Raw genomic sequence first — 16,420 nt, 5'->3', positions numbered from 1 at the left:
ACCTCTGCTAGCAACATCCTGCACCAGAATGGTAAATTTATTATAATTGATGAACTACATGGACATGACATCATTATTCCACATCCAGGGTTTTTTTTTCTTTCTTTTTCTTTTCCCAAAGCAAAGTTTATTTATTTTTGTTAATTTCAAAAAAAAAATTTTTTTTTTTAAATTTTATTCATTTGTCAGCTCAAGTGTGGGGAGGGTCAGAGGGAGAGGGAAAAGCAGGCTCCCCACACTGAGCAGGGAGTCTGACTTGGGGCTCGATCCCAGGACCCCGAGAGCATGACCTGAGCCGGAGGCAGATGCTTAACCGACTGAAACCCCCAGGCAGCCCCCAGGATTTTCATTAGGTTCCTTCTTGGTGTTGTACGTTCTGTGGGTTTGGGTGAATGTATAATGACGTGTGTCCATCATTATGGTATCTTACAGAGTATCTTCACCTTAAAATTCCCCTGTGCTCTACGTACTCACCCCTCTCTCTCCCCAGCCCCTGGCAACCTCCAGTGTTTTCACCGTCTCCATCGTTGAGCCTTTTCTAAAATGTCGCAGGCTCTGGCACGTAGCCTTTTCAGATGGATTTCTTTCACTTAATAGTATGAATGTAAGGTTTTTCCATGTCTTTTCATATTTGATAGCTCCTTTCTTTTTAGTGGTGAGTAATATTCTTTTGTCTGGATGGACCACGGTTTACTTATCCGTTCACCTATTAAAAAACATCTTGGTTGCTTCCAACTTTTGGCAAGTATGAATAAAGCTAATAAAAACCTCTCTGTGGGACGTCTGGGTGGCCCAGTTGGTTAAGCGTCTGCCTTCGGCTCAGGTCATGGTCCCAGGGTCCTGGGTTCGAGTTCCGCAACGAGGTCCTTGCTCGGCGGGGAGCCTGCTTCTCCCTCTCCCTCTACCTGCTTGTGCATGTGTGGGAGCGCTCTCTCTCTCTCTCTCTGATAAATAAATAAATAAATAAAATCTAAAAAAAAACGCCTACCCTCTGTGCAGGTTTTTTTATGAACATAAATTTTCAACAACTTTGGATGGATACCAAGGAAAGTGATTGCCGGATCATACGCTTAGAGTATATTTAGGTGTTTTTTTTTTTTTTTTTTTTAAGATTTGTTTATTTAGAGAGAGCATGAGCGTGGGGGGAGGGGCAGAGGGAGACTCTCAAGCAGGCTCCCTGCTGAGCGCTGAGCCTAATGTCAACACAGGGCTGGATCCCACAGGCTGAGAGCATAACCTGATCCAAAACTAAGAGCCAGAAGCTTAACCCACGGAGCCTCCCAGGGCCCCTGCCCCAAATACATTTTAAGTACTGAATGTGCTGTCCTGAGTGCACTTTATGTTACCATTTTTGCTTTTATTTTTCCTTTTCATTTCGATGCCCTTGTGGTTGTAGTGAGGGAAAAGCTCATAACCCCCAGGATCTACTCCGGGTTGGGAAGGTAGAGCGAGCTACCGCTGTCCTTTCCTGCACCTCCCCAGGTTTTACTCCGTGTTACGGGTAAGAGAAGCATTTTCTGCTGGTAGTGTATTACTTGGGAATGTGGGAATCCATCCTGGAATGCCAGATAGGTCATGGACTGTTTACCAGGAAAGCCAGAGGGCCCTTCTCGATCCTCCTGATCCTTCTGGATCAAAGTTGCTCAGCATTGTAATGTCAGCAGCTTATTTTCAGTCGCCGAGGGAAGAGTGCCTCCGTAGAGAGAGAGTAATATGATGCTAAATGAGTTTTTTTCCTCTCTCTGGCGAGGGCTAGAGAAAAGCAAATTGGGGCTTTGGGTTCTAGGGAGGAAGAACAAGGTTCAGAGTCCCGTTTGCCAGAGACGCTGAGGGCCTTTGGGATGAGCAGGGGGTGCATGTGCATAGGATAGGAACCCTCAGCGGGGAGAGGAGCGGTGGGGTTGCCCGGGGAGAAGGAGACCTTAGGTCCACTTTTCTTTTCTCTGGATCTTGATCCTTGGGTGGGGGTGCACAGAGCCCCTTCCCTCACTCTCGGGCGCAGCTGTCCTGTTCCTGGCACAGCTCACGCTCTTGTCTCCGGGGCTGGTAGATAGCAGCGGGATTTGGGTTCTCGACTGCGTCCGGAAAGCCGCTTTGGCATCAAGTTTGCCGGTCCTCACCAGGACTTCTTTTCCTATAGGTGCCGCATGCCACGATTTATACACAAACATGATTTGCCTGATTGTTGCAGTCTGGGCCTGGAACAATTTTAATTAATGGGAAAATGGTCCTCAAAACAGTGATTAGACCTCTTCAGGTACAACAAGATAAAAGCCTGATAATTTGGATGGAGTACTCTTCTTAAATGTCTATTCTGTGCCTAGCAGCCAATGGGAGAGCCAGGCTGTCTCCCACCTGATCCGATGAGTAATTAAGAGAGGGCTTTTTCTTCCTACCTCTCCCCTCCCTCCCCCTCCCCACTGGAGCTTAACAGGTTGGTGGTATAATTTGGAGACTTTAAGGGGTGTCATGCTAGGGGCTTAGGCAAGGGCCCGGCATCTTCTCTCCAGCTCCCCAGACACTGCCCAGCTGGGTTTGAAAAGCAGGCAAGTGAGGGGAGGAAGGAGGTGGTAGCAGGCGAGAGAGGTGACGCTTCTCAGCCAAGTTTGAGAGGGGCCTGTGGCCATGAGCGAGCTGGGCGGCCAGAAGAGCAGCGATGGCACCATGTCTCGCCTCCTCAATGTGGTGGAAAGCGAGCTACGGGCCGGGAGGGAGAAAGGCGACCCTACGGAGAAGCAGCTTCAGGTCGTCCTGGAGGATGCCTCTCTCTGGCAGAGATTCAAGGATGTCACTAACGAGATGATCGTGACCAAGAATGGCAGGTGAGTTTCTCCACCGGCCTGCTTGGGCTGGGAGGGCTCGGCGAGGGCGGCGACCCCCCCGACTATCGAAGAGGCTGCCCGCCTTCACTCAGAGGCAGCGAGGGCTGGAGACAGTGCTCAGAAGGACAGTCTCACTCGGCTTTCCCCCAGCCGACTTAATTAATTTCCCGAGATCAACAGAGGCGCAGAGGGTAAAGCCAGCTTGCGTGCATGTTCACTGGAGAAATTGCGGGAAGGCAGCACACGTGGGCCATGCCCCACGAGTTAGGGAAATTAGCCCCAAATCACTATTATTTTCTGACTCACTGCCTATCCTGGAGCAGACCTGAGCTCCAACTCGGTTCAGATAAGGTGAAAGTCAACTTTATTTGGAAGCTGAGTGTTTCCTCTTAAGCACAGCAAACTTGCCAGAAATTCGGGACCAGCTGAAGAAGGGGAACCAGAGGGCAAATGTCATCTCACTGCCCATCGCTCCCTCGGCTTCCTGGTGTGTGTTTGTGGTGAGTGTTCATGTGACATTGTGTGTGTGTGTGATGACGTGAGAGCCGTGGCAGGGACAATGCCATCCTGAGGCCGTGGTGCGCTGCCTGAGAAGAGAGAAGGCACCTTCTTTTTTCTCAGTGTGGCGAATTAGAGATGAGCAGCAACCGATCTCTGGCGGCCTTTCTTGGATTCTGTGAGATCCAGCCCTGCTAAGTGGCTGTCGGGGTCACGGTGGGAGCTCACTCCCTGGAGGAAATGCACGTGCTCGGCAAGACAGTCTCTCTGCCCGCAGCTTGGCCAGACTGGCTGCCAGCGTTCAGCTGCTGCTCACAGACCCTTTGGCTCACAAGGTCAAGAAGCACAAACGTCAGAAGGTGCTCAGCGTGGCGCGTTTCCGCAGGGCTCCGACTGTGGCCCTCAGGAGAAACTCTGCTACAAGAGAAAAGTTGAGGCCGGCGGGATTTCTGGCGAGCTTTTGTCCTTGTGCAAAATGCTTCCTTTCCCGATGCCTTGGTTTCCTATTTTCAGATAAAATCCACACTGTAGAAATGTCTCTCTGGGAGAGTTGTGAACTCTAGCACTTTTGAATGGCATTGAAGTGCTCTGTGAGGGGAAGGTGTGCCAGAAATAAGGGCATTTCAATACACTGTGATCACTCCTAGTAGAAAGAATATTAAACCTGCTCGGAATACCAACCAAACGAGCTTGATATTTCTGTTTTCTGTCTCTAAATGGGTCCCCTACTTGTTTCATATATCGGATTTGTTACTTTTAATACTTGCAGTTGTAACGATCTCAGTGCCTACTCTTGATCTGTATTTGTACATTATTTTGGGTAGAAAGAAATAGAAAATACTTTTTAAAAAAGACTTATTTATTTGACAGAGCGAGAGAGCACAAGCAGGGGGAACAGTAGAGAGAGGGGGGAAGCAGGCTCCCCACCGAGCAGGGAGCCCGATGCGGGGCTCGATCCCAGGACCCCGAGATCATGACCTGAGCCAAAGGCAGAGGCTTAACCATCTCAGCCACCCAGGTGCCCTGAAAATATGTTTTTAATATCAAAGAATCAGCCCCACATTTCTAGTTGGATTTACTTTCTTTCCTTTCACAGCTTAATGATGCTGCAGTTGTGGAGGTTCTGGGATGTCCCGGAGCAGGTGGAGCGACTGGGTTCGTCTCTTGGGCTTAGTGGGTGGTGTTCGTGCCGACGTCCAGCCTCACACTCTCCATTTGGCTGTCCAGGCGCCGTCTGTGAGGAGAATAAGCACAATCACCAAGTAAAAATACGGTCCATGTGTTCCGATGAGGAAGAAATACAGTTTCTGAAGCCGTTTACGATCCAGGTTAATGATAGGACATACTGGGATGTTCTTTCACGATTTAGGAAGAGCTTTCTCTTGCTCGTGTTCACCTGTATCATTTTTTCTGCTTATTTAAAATGTAAAATTCTTCCCGTTTAATGTCCTTTGATATTAAATATGTGAAAAATATTCTTTGTAGAAAAGTCTGGTTACAGTCAACTTGGTTGTTGCTGTGTGTGGGGGTCCTGCTGCCGTTTCCCCTTCTCCAGCGAACTGAGTCTTCTCGTAGGTTCTCTTATGGTCTCTGAACCCCTTAGGGTCAAGGTTTTGCCAGGAAACAGACAGTTCCCTTTACACTTCAGATAAAAGAAGGGAGATACACGTCTAAGAAACAGATATGTTGATAATGAATGAGGTTGGCCTGAAATTACTCTCAGTCTCTTATTTTCACAGATTTAAATTGCTAGCAACTTCTTACTGTTCTTGATACAGAAAGCTCTTGTTTCCTGTCCCTCTTCTCTTATGGGTCTATTCTTGTATGTCTCCTTTGTACCCACTGTCCTCTGCTTGCAGACGCAAACCCAACCCGTCTCCTCCAGATGCTTCACCCCTGCCTTTCACACCAACTCCTGAGCCCGGGGCACCTGCCCCCACAGCCCTTCTCTGCGGAGAAGCTTAACGCCCGGCTCCCGCCGCTTTCATTCACATAGCCTGCTGGCCCCCGTGGGCAGACTTCTGGATTTCTAGAAGCATCAGCGGGGGTCATCAGATAGTTCCTGTCTGCTATAAGAGCTTGAACTCTGGGAAACAAACTGAGGGCTGCTGGAGGGAAGGGGTGGGGGACAGGTAACTGGGTGAGGGGCGTTAAAGAGGACATGGGACGTGATGAGCACTGGGCGTTCCACGGAACTGATGAGTCCCCGGATTCCGCCTCCGGAACTAGGAATGCACGATATGTGAATTAACTGATTTTAAATAAAATTAAAAGAAGAGAAAGTTTTGAAATAACATGGGATGGACTGATGGAAGAGTTCAGTCTGGGTTTCAGAAAGGGACCCGTCGGTGCGTGCCGGTAGGAGGCTTGCCTCTGACCGGTCCGAGGTGGGAAAGAGAGGGTTCTCCTTCCATTATCCCCAGAAGCTGGGATCCTGGCCACCTTCGTTCCTCCCTCCATCTCTCCTGCCTCCCCCCTCCCTCCTTGTCTTTCCCTGCTTTTTCCCTTCCCTCTTTTTCAATGTGAGTTTGTTTTCCACGCTTGTGTTTCAGATGCAGCAGCCGCACTTGTGACAGCCCCCCTTCGCACCCCCTATAGTGCGTCCGGCTGGGGAATCCTCCCTTTCCTCCCTGTCCTTTGGGCGGTGAACTTGAACTTCGATTGTAGGTTGAAGGAAAGAAACTAATTTTAGGCTCTGAGGCAAATCTGTAACATCTCTTGCACCTCTTGTTTTCTTTACTAAAACATCTTCACGTTAGCGGAGGATACTGTTTCACAGGTCTTTCCATGCAGTTGAATAGTTTCGGCTCAATTCTGATTGGATTTGCCTCCGGCAGGTTTTCAGAAGTTGGAAGCATCTCGAATGTAACTGAGACGTCCGTTTGTTATCCAAAAATATGCGCTGGGAATCGTAAGTCGGATTTGCCAGCGATTCAGGGCAGCGAGCTGATGCGGGGACAGGGACGGCGAGAGGGGAGAAAATGGAGCTTGTGCATCAGGCAAATACATTTCCATGCCCTGTAGCCCCAGACACGTCCCCCAGGTTTACGGACACGATCCCTGAGGGTCGTTTGTGTCTGCGTAACCTGCCTCTGACCCACTGTTTTGGCCTCTTGCAATTCTGGGGGCGGGGGGGGGGTGGACAGAGGAAGGTGCTTACGGGAGCAAGTGAGTTTTACCTTCAACCGTCTCTGCCTCCCCCACCTGCAGAAGTTGCCTCCTTTCTTCCTGCAGACCTCACTCCTCATAGCCTCCGTCAGCAGCCCTGGCTCTTGAGATCGCCTGTGAGGAAAGCAGAAGCCAGAGACTGGCCTCCTGGCGACATGGCAGGGAGCTCACGGCAGAACCCAGCCACCTGCGGGTCCTCAGGCGGGCTTTCGGGGTTTCAGGGTTTCGGGGAGTGCTCGCTCATCCAGCCACGTCTGCTTTCCTGGTCCTCGCGCTGGTTTGCTCTCCTCCCCCCTTCTCTCTCCTTTCCCCCCACTCCTGAATTAGGGGCCGATGTACACGTTTCTCTGCTCCCCAGAGGCACTGGCGCTTCTCTGCGGTTCGATGTCCCTTGGAAAGGAAAGAGGAAAAGCTGGCTGGGCTAGAAGTGCAGTTCACCCTGGAGGACAAAGCCTGGGCGCGTGCTGCCCGCACATGAGGGCACGGACTCCCCTGGACGGTGCTCTCGCTCCTTGTGACGTGGAGGGTGACGAGGACACAAGGCTCAGGGGCTGGACTTGGCCTAGACTTGGGCTGAGTTCCCGTCCCCGTTACCAGACTTGTGGCAAGGTGACGGACCTACTTATTCCTCACAGGGATAATGAAGGTTGAAAAATTCATAGCATCTCTTAGTTCATTCGTGTGGCGATAAAAGAACAAAAGTATTTTTAAAATAAGCTTTTTTATTTGAGTAGATAGATATGGTGTTGTCTAATTTTCAAGTGTACAACATAGTGGTTTGACAAGTTTATACATTATGCTATGCTCACCACAGGTGCCGCTGTGTAACACAATAAAAATAATCATAAAATTCTTGGTAGATAAGTACTAAAGAGAATAAAGCAATAAACCATTATGTAACTTTTCACAAAGTTTTCCCCCCCCCTTTAAGTAGACTCCACACCCAGCATGGAGCCCAATGCGGGACTTGAACTCACAACCCTGAGGTCAAGACCTGAGCTGAGATCAAGAGTCAGACACTCAACCGACTGAGCTACCCGGCTGGCTCCATTCTGTAACTTCTCAGATGTGTCCTTCTAAAATCCAGAGACTATGGTTTCTTTGTTTTATCCTTTTTTCTTTACTTTTAAGAAGAGTTTTATTGTGATCATTCATGTGCCGTACAACTCACCCACTGAAAGCGTGTACAATTCGATTATTTTTGCTATATTCACAGAGTTATACATAGATGCTCACAAATAATTTTTTAAACATTTTCATTATCTGCAAAAGAAATCCTGCATCTCTAGCCATCATCCCCCTAGTCTCCCCATCCTGCTTGGCCCTGGCACCCACGAATCTTTTTTCAGTCTCTGGATTTGCCTACTTTGACAGTTCATATGAATGGAATCGTGCAGTAGGTGGTCCCTTGTAACTGGCCCCTTTCCCTGAGCGTCATGTTTTCAGGGCTCATCCGTGCTGTAGCATTCTTATTGCCAAATCATACTCGCTTGTGTACGTGGGCCCTATTTTGTTTATCCATTCATCAGTGGATGGGCACGTGGGCTGTGTCCACTTTCTTTGCTCTTACGAATAACGCTGTTGTGAACATTCGTGTACAAGATTTTGTGTGTGTTCATATCTCTCGCATGCGTGTGTAGGCGTGGAATTACGGGGTCATATGGCAGCTCTGTCTGTAACCAGCCGAGGAGCTACCGGACTGTTCTCCGGAGTGGTCCCACTGTTCCGCATCCCTGCCGGCCGTGTTCGAGGCTCCGAGTTGCTCTGCAGCCTCGGCAACACTTGTTACTGTCCACTTTTTAATCACAGACGTCCTTGTGAATGGGAAGTGATTCCTCACTGCACTTTTCGGTTTGCATTTCTCGGATGGCTGCTGATGTTGAGAATCTTTTTGTGTGGTCACAGGTTCTTGAGAACATCAGGTGTGGCTCCTGAACATGGCATGAAAGGAGAAAAGCCATGACACATTCCCTTATTCTGGAATTAAATGTCATGCTACATTCTTTGTGAGACCTAGCATGATACAGCTAGGAGAGAGAGCACAAATGAAAATCAGGTTTTCCCCCTCATTTTGCCTTAGTCACCCTAATCTTCTCTTTCCTCGGTAGTCCTCAATGGTCTAGGCTTATCTGGACCCCAGAACCATGTACTTGCGGTTTTTTTCGTGTGTAGTTGCTTTTATAGAAGTCATTTCTGGCGTCTGTAGGGTTCGTTTCTTCTCCTTACTTGGTCTTAGCTTACTGTCCCCTGGACCTGCTAAGATCCATCTAGAGCAGTTTCTCACTCTTAATTCCCCTCTGTGACATCACCCACTGTTGTTCCTTCATAACACTCTTGCAATTTAAAATTATCTTCTACATTTACTTATTTATTATTACCTTTTTTAACTCTTTTTTTTAAAAAAAGATTTTATTTATTTATTTGACAGACAGATCACAAGTAGGCAGAGAGGCAGGCAGAGAGAGAGAGGGGGAAGAAGGCTCCCCGCCTAGCAGAGAGCCCGATGCGGGGCCCAATCCCAGGACCCCGGGATCATGACCCGAGCCGAAGGCAGAGGCTTTAACCCACTGAGCCACCCAGGTGCCCTGGTTTATTATTATTACTTTTTAAAGATTTTATTTATTTATTTGACAGACAGAGATCAAAAGTAGGCAGAGAGGCAGGCAGAGAGAGAGGAAGGGAAGCAGGCTCCCCACCGAGCAAGGAGCTGGACACGGGACTCGATCCCAGGAGCCTGGGATCATGACCAGAGCTGAAGGCAGATGTTTAACCAACTGAGCCACTCAGGTGCTCCAAATCATCTCTTCAATCTTAAGGCAGAATTATAGGAAACTTCGTAACATTTCATGCCCTGAAGATAGCAGCCAGGCCACATGCTTGAGGGGCTGTGTCCTTACTCTGCCAGTTCAGTGTATGATGAAGATGCATTATATGAGCTTTCTTTTTTACTTTTACATGTACTGCGTATCCTTATCAAGAAAGCTTACAGTACTTTTTAACTTCATATGTGAAATTACAATTACACATTTCATTCCTGTGTTTTCTTTAAACCAAACCACACCAGACCAAACAACTTCACCATTTCAGAAAAAGCCATGGACCGGAAGTCAGACCGTCTCTCCATTTGCCTCACAGAAACAAGCCAGGCTCCCGTAGGTGACAGTGACCCAGTGTGGCCTGTGGGGTCATGTCTGAGTCTGCTTTGGTGATTCTTGGCAAATGGCATCTGTGCCTTTCAGGGGGCTTCTTCTTTCTATACTTGGCCAATATTATTAAAATAATAGAAAATGTTAAAATATGTTATGGAAGGGAGTAGCTTCTTCGAATATGACGAGAAAAGAACAGATGAACTACTTCCGTTGAAGAAAAAGCAAAAGAATATGCAAGGGGATGAATTTCGATGCCCAGGTAGCTCCCGGGGGGAGGACCGTCATTTTCCTCTACGTGAAAGTCACCATCATGTCGTGAAGGGACAGGAGGGAGGAGGTGAGTCGCGCAGCATCAGGCAGGACCTGGACTCGAGATGCAGGTTTCCCGTGGGAGTCGCTTGTAGATTTTCTCTCCTTGAGCCAAGACTGGGGGAGGGGAGAGACGACTCTGGGGAGCTGAGGGAGGGAGGGAGGGAGTAAGCCTCAGCATTTCCGTGCATAATCCCAAGACCAGTGGCTCCTTTTTTTTTTTTTTTTAAAAGATGTTATTGATTCGGGGCGCCTGGGTAGCTCAGTGGGTTAAGCCGCTGCCTTCGGCTCAGGTCATGATCTCAGGGTCCTGGGATCGAGTCCCGCATCGGGCTCTCTGCTCAGCAGGGAGCCTGCTTCCCTCTCTCTCTCTCTGCCTGCCTCTCTGCCTACTTGTGATCTCTCTCTGTCAAATAAATAAATAAAATCTTAAAAAAAAAAAAAAGATGTTATTGATTCATTTTGGAGAGAGAGCAAGAGAAGTAAGGAGCCAGGGGGAGGGGCAGAGGGAGAAACAAACCCCCCCGCTGAGCAAGGAGCCCAATGCAGGACGTGATCCCGGGACCCTGGGATCATGACCCAAGCCGAAGGCAGACACCCAACCGAGTGAGCCACCCAGGCGCCCCAAGGCCAGGGTCTCCTTGCAAATGACCGCGAGCTAGCCCCGCCCTCACTCCCTCACACATCTCCTGAGTTTTTTTCTCAAAAGCTAAAGATGCTCTACACGTGCACATCTTACGTGTTAACGTTCCTGTGACTCGCCTGGGGACTTTGGAAAAGCACAGCTTCTGATCGAGCAGGTCTAGCTTGAGGTCTGAGGTTCTGCATTTCGAATGACCTTCCAGCTGGTCAGGGACCGGTGCTGCTGGTTCAGGGGCCGCTTTGGCAGCAAGTGTCTAGACTCGGGACTGTTAGCTTCTCAGTTTGGTGATTCAGATTTTAAGAGGTATTGACAAATAAGCCAGTGTCTCGGGCAATCGGGTGGGGGGAGGCGTGTCTAGAAACCAGGTCTTTTAAGGAAAATTTGGAGCAACTTGGTACATTTGGCGAAGGAAAAACAAACCAGAGGGAATGAGACGCCCAGTGAGGGGTTTCTGCAAATGCGTGAGACCAAACTTGCTGGTGCTGTTCTAGAGGGCGGCAGAAGGACCAAGGAGTCCAGGTCTGTGCGTCTTGAGCTCAAATTCCGACAAAACACTCAGGGAAAGGATGGTTCCACAGTCATACCAGTTCAGTGTGTGCACAGACTCTACCTCTGCAGAGGTTTGTAGAGCGCATTAGTACATTAAAGGCTCTGAGAAGTCATGCAGGGAAGGAATTGGTCTAACTGTAAAGCCCAGTGCTCCCTCACCTCCTTAACCGTGAAACCACCTGCTCCCTGTTCGTGCTATTACTGTCGTTCCACACTGGTGTTCCTTGTAGGGGAAGGACTGGTATGTGGCGTTAGTGTGGAGACTGATGTGCGCCCGGAGGACGTCTTTGAAGAAAGATCTCTGTGAGAATGTGGCATCTGATGACAGACTTTGGGCTTCAGCCTCCTCTGTCAAATGACGAGATCAGTGGTTTTTGGACGTTAAAACAGAGCACAGTGGTTTAAAGTAAAAACCCCAACATGACATGCATTTGTAAGAAGAGGCCCCTGTTGGAATTGGGGCCGCGGGCCTGGGGCATTCTCCGTGCCCCGGGGCACTCCAGGGCAGGTCTCGAGAGTGGAGGGACGGCTGGATAAGGCGCAAGGTGTCCTGCACACATTAACATCCCTCCTGTGATTCAGTTTCTGCCTTTCCTTTTAGACGGATGTTCCCTGTCCTCAAGATCAGTGTCACGGGGCTGGACCCCAATGCCATGTACTCCCTCCTGCTGGACTTCGTCCCCACGGACAGTCACCGCTGGAAGTATGTCAATGGGGAGTGGGTACCCGCGGGCAAGCCAGAGGTCTCCAGCCACAGCTGCGTCTACATCCACCCGGACTCCCCCAACTTCGGGGCCCACTGGATGAAAGCTCCCATCTCCTTCAGCAAAGTCAAGCTCACCAACAGGCTCAACGGAGGCGGGCAGGTACGACCGGGTCGCCGGGCCACGCGGCCGCCCCACAGCGCCAATCAAGAAACATCAAGGGTGCATTTAGGCAATTAGAGGGGTCCTCCCCGGCCTCTTCTCCCACGGAAGCCAATTACTCCCTGGAGCCCAAATGTGATCGGGAATAAACAGGTCTTAATTGGCGCTCTCAGGTTTTAATGGACTTCCTGATGGTAAGAGCGCGCGGGAGCGCTGCGGTTTACTTAATCATCGGCCCTGCCGCAGTTGTGTCCTGTGTGCTGCCTCTTTACCCAGCCCCGCGAGGAGATGTCTGTGGGCCTCGGCTCTGTTGTTCTCTCCTCTTTTTGGTGTAAGTGGCATGTTGGCAGTAGACAAAAACCTTAATAAAAAGCTGCTCCTAAATGAAATAATTGCGGCTTCCAGCGGGGCATTATGATAATTGTCAGTAGAATATCTGAGCGGCTTTGGGTTTTCAGAAAAACAAACAAACCTTAAATAAGGAAGGTTTTATTTAAGGTCGCCAATTAGAGTAAATAAGAATTCGGGGCTTTTTTCCCTCTTTTGTTTTCTCTGGGAAGACTGCGAATGTACCGTGCAAGGCTGTGATTTATGTTAGAAAACGCGGACGGTGGAGGGGGGCGGGCAGCCCCGTGGCTGGGGGAGGGGCTGCACCCACCCCCCTCCCCCCGCTGTCTCTCGTTGGGAGCCTCTGGGTCCCGGGTCCTCGCGCCTCCTCTGACTCCCGAGCTTGGCCTGCGCGACCCCGGAGCTCACGCTGCGGCGGGAGGCGGTGAGCCGTCGCAGCCCCGGCAGCGCGCCAGGTTCCGGGCCTTTACGGAAACAGGACACTGACGTGCGAAGGGTCCTTGCGTCCCGCGTCTCACGACTAAGACCCGCAGTCGGCCTCCGCGTGGGTCTCCGACAGCGCATGCCGTGCGGCCGGCGGTGGCCGGTGGCCTCGCTCTGCAGGGGGCGAGATGTCAGGGCTCCTCCCGTGAAGAGCGGCAGGGTGTCCTCACGTTCGAAGTCCACGTTTGTTGTTCTGGAAACAGGGAGGGAGGGAAAGAAAGGACGGCAGGGTCCGGGCACAGAGCCGACCTTCACAACAGCTTTCTGGCCGGCCGTGGTCAGGCGGGCGCGTGGCGCGGGGGCCCTGGCGGGCCGGGCCGGGCTGCAGCGCCCGCGGGCCTCTGTCCTCTGCTTCTCCCGCCCCCTCAGATCATGCTGAATTCTCTGCACAAGTACGAGCCGCAGGTGCACATCGTGCGGGTCGGGGGCGCGCATCGGATGGTGGCGAACTGCTCCTTCCCCGAGACCCAGTTCATCGCCGTGACGGCCTATCAGAACGAGGAGGTGCGCGCGGGCGCGGGCCCGGGAGGGCGGGGGCGGACGGCGGGTTTGCAGATCTCCGAGGGCTCGGGCTCGCGGGGACGCGGTTAAAGGGCGGGGTCACCCTTTCCACCCGCTCTTGCCGGTTCAGCGGCCGGTGCTTCCCCTGCGGGCCCAGGGAGGTGCGGTCGAGCGCCGCGCGGAAGCCCCGGACGCCCGGGGTCTCCGTCGTCCAGGCCCCGTGCGCCCTCGGCCGGCCCCGCGCGGGGAGCCCCTGCCCTTCGAGGCGAGGAGCCAGACCCGGCCTCTGCCGTTCGCGGGGGCGCCACGACCGGCCCGTGCGCTCACTCGAGGGCGTCCTGGGCCTGCGCGTCCGCAGAAGCGCTGGTGTGGGTCGGATTCTTTCTGACTCAACTTAAAAAAAATTCTTTTTGGAATAATACATGTTTATTAAAGAAACGCCCGTGTAATAAATAAATAGCACAGAAGTATGTTCAGCGAAAAAGAAAAAGAAGTAGAAGTGACCTCTCTCTCCTGCCTCTCCAACCGCTCCCTGAGGACACGACGCATAAGAGCTTCGAGTGTGATTTTCCGCACACGTATTCGCGTCTGTAAATAGACGTGAGAATGTGGACTTCCTCACATCCATCGGCTCATGTCGTGCATGTTAGTCTGCAGATTTCTCTTTTTTTCCAGGCATCTCTCTTTTTTTGACGTGCCTGCAGAGGACATCCGCGTTTCAGGCCATCAGCTGCCCAGCGGTGGGCATTAGGCTGTTCACAGTCGTCTCATCGGTGTTGGAGATAACACTGCAGGGTCTGCCCCCGACGTCCACACCCACAGGCGTGGGTGAACTCCTAGCAATGGCATTGCTCCGGGGAGAGCGTGGGTTGAGGTACCCCCACATCGCCCCCCGCAGAGAGCCTACTCCTCTCAGTGCCCACACCGGTTCCCAGCAGCTTTGATAACCTGTTGGCGAAGAAAACAAAACACCCTCCCCCCATACCAAAATAGACCCAGAAGGTGTCTTGTTTCTGCCTTCATCTGCATTTCTTTTTTGGAGGCTTTTAAAGAATTTGGGCTCCTTCCCAGCCAACCTGCTGGTACCTGGGGTCTAGAGTCTCTAAATTCTCCCCAAAGGATTCTGATGAGTCTCTAAATTCTCCCCAAAGGATTCTGGGCTTGGAAACTGCTTAGAGAGCCTACAGGTTAAACTGAGCTGTTGATTGAACTCAGATCACAGATGGGCAGAGAAAATGCAATTTCTTTTCTTTACGTAGTCTGGCCTCTTGGCTGAGCCCTTCTCGCAGGCCAGTGGGAACAGAAGTTAAATATTTGATCATTTCAACAGGTGCTGTCTTTGTAGGCGAAAACATGCCGTGTTCAAGATGGCCCACCCTCTCCTGCTTCTCTCCCTTGGATAGAGTCTGGGTCTGTGAGGGGGGTGTGTGGCTTTTGCAACTCTGGAGAGTGCATGTTTGTGTATGGCAGGGGGTGTTGGAGACCCTGTCCTAGCTGCCCGATGGCCTGTTTCAGCCTTGATTATGCCCCGTGGGAATTAAGCCCAAGAAAACCCAACCTCAGAGCCTCTCTCTGCTGCCAGCACTTTCCTGCTGAGTCGACGCTGATGCACCCGGGAGGGGAGCAGGCCTGTGGGTCAGTGCTGGTCTCACTGTGCACTTTGACCTCTCCAGGTTTAGACCAGGAGAAAGACTGGGACAGGTGCATCAGACCCTATGGCCCGCCTCCCTCTTCTGATTTCTTCCCCGTTCCCGGGTCGGAAAGAGTGGTGCTTTTATTTAACTTTTCTTCTTTCTACCAGGCCCTTGCTGAAATAAACATTCTTTTCAATGCTTTTTTATTGAACAAAGATTTGTTGACTAGGACTGCCTGCTGGGAGCACCGCGGTGGGCATCACAGGTGTGGGTGCTGCCCTCAAGTCCGTATAGCCCACGGGGAGAGGCCATTAGCTAATAGACATCGTATATGGTGGCCGCTGGCTCCAAAGAGGGAAGCCGGCAAAGGCCGTGGGATAGAGTGACAGCGGCTGGGAGCGATACTCTGTGTTTCTGTAACCCGAATCACCGAGTAAGTGATCAGTGAGACTCAGGGAGTGAGGCTAGACCGTGCTCTCAGGGAGACATGGACTCAAACCTGCGTGACTGACCGTGTTCCTGGTGACTTCTTAGAAGAGTAGCTGATGTGAGGGGCGTGTTCAGTATATTTAAAAAAAAAAAGATGAGTAAACAAAAGAAGGAATGCTAAGGTTAACACTTCAGGCTTTGCACATTTCTTTCTTTTTTTTTTTTTTTTTAAAGATTTTATTTATTTATCTGACAGAGAGATCGAGAGAGCACTAGCAGGGGGGACAATGGGGAGAGAGAGGGAGAAGCAGACTCCCCGCCCGAGCAGGGAGCCAGATGCGGGGCTCGATCACCAGGACCATGGGATCATGACCCGAGCCGAAGGCAGATGCCTAACCATCTGAGCCACCCAGGTGCCCCAGGCTTTGCACATTTCTAATGCTTTGCCCTTTCTTTGTTCCTATCCCGCTGTGTTTCCCATTTTCACCATGGGCTACAGCACGGCGTTGTCAGAGACAGTGCACGAGTAATTTCGTGCAAAACTGAGCAAAGAAACGTGGAGAGGGAGAGCAAGAGAGAGGGGTTATTCTGATGTAACAGAAATTTGCAGGTGAAGGTAAAGGCTCCGTTTGTTCACGTATGTTCCACTTTCACTAACGCTTCTTGTCTTTGTGAACGGAAGATAACAGCTCTCAAAATCAAGTACAACCCTTTTGCCAAAGCCTTCTTGGACGCCAAGGAAAGGTGAGTAGAGAAATTTCAGTAAAATCGTATGAGCTGACGTCTGCAAATGTGAGATTTATGGCTCGTCTTGGAAGGAACTTGCATTACCTTTGATAGAAATAGGTTTGTGACATTTAATTACATATTCAACAGGCTCCTAACCATCTGTCCCTGGGAGCAGGGCTCCGGGGAACCTCTAACTGGCAATGTTTGCTCAGTTCTGTTTTATTACTGATTCTTGAAAGTAACATAGGCAGATGTAAAAAAAAATAATTAAGTGATTTTGAGGCTTTTTTTT

At 50.7% G+C, this 16,420-nt stretch overlaps 2 protein-coding genes across 2 annotated transcripts in view; both read left to right on the top strand.

Annotated features, from left to right (window-relative positions):
* The window catches only part of SFT2D2 (SFT2 domain containing 2), a 54,554-nt gene extending 42,683 nt beyond the window's left edge, over positions 1 to 11,871 (top strand). The window contains exon 9 of the transcript XR_013967985.1: positions 11,740 to 11,871. The gene's annotated coding sequence lies outside the window, so the exon portion shown is untranslated. The remainder of the gene's footprint in view (positions 1 to 11,739) is intronic.
* TBX19 (T-box transcription factor 19) overlaps positions 2,626 to 16,420 on the top strand; it is a gene marked incomplete at its 5' end in the record, with an annotated part of 23,480 nt that continues 9,685 nt past the window's right edge. Inside the window, 4 exons of the mRNA XM_080824057.1 lie at positions 2,626 to 2,822; positions 11,740 to 12,004; positions 13,205 to 13,339; positions 16,082 to 16,143. Of these exons, the coding sequence (XP_080680183.1) occupies positions 2,626 to 2,822; positions 11,740 to 12,004; positions 13,205 to 13,339; positions 16,082 to 16,143 (659 nt within the window). The remainder of the gene's footprint in view (positions 2,823 to 11,739; positions 12,005 to 13,204; positions 13,340 to 16,081; positions 16,144 to 16,420) is intronic.

This window comes from Martes martes, assembly GCF_963455335.1.
Source record: "Martes martes genome assembly, chromosome: 15".
Lineage (NCBI taxonomy): Eukaryota > Metazoa > Chordata > Mammalia > Carnivora > Mustelidae > Martes > Martes martes.
The sequence above is the reverse complement of the archived record's forward strand: the minus strand, read 5'-3'. Positions and strand labels throughout refer to the sequence as shown.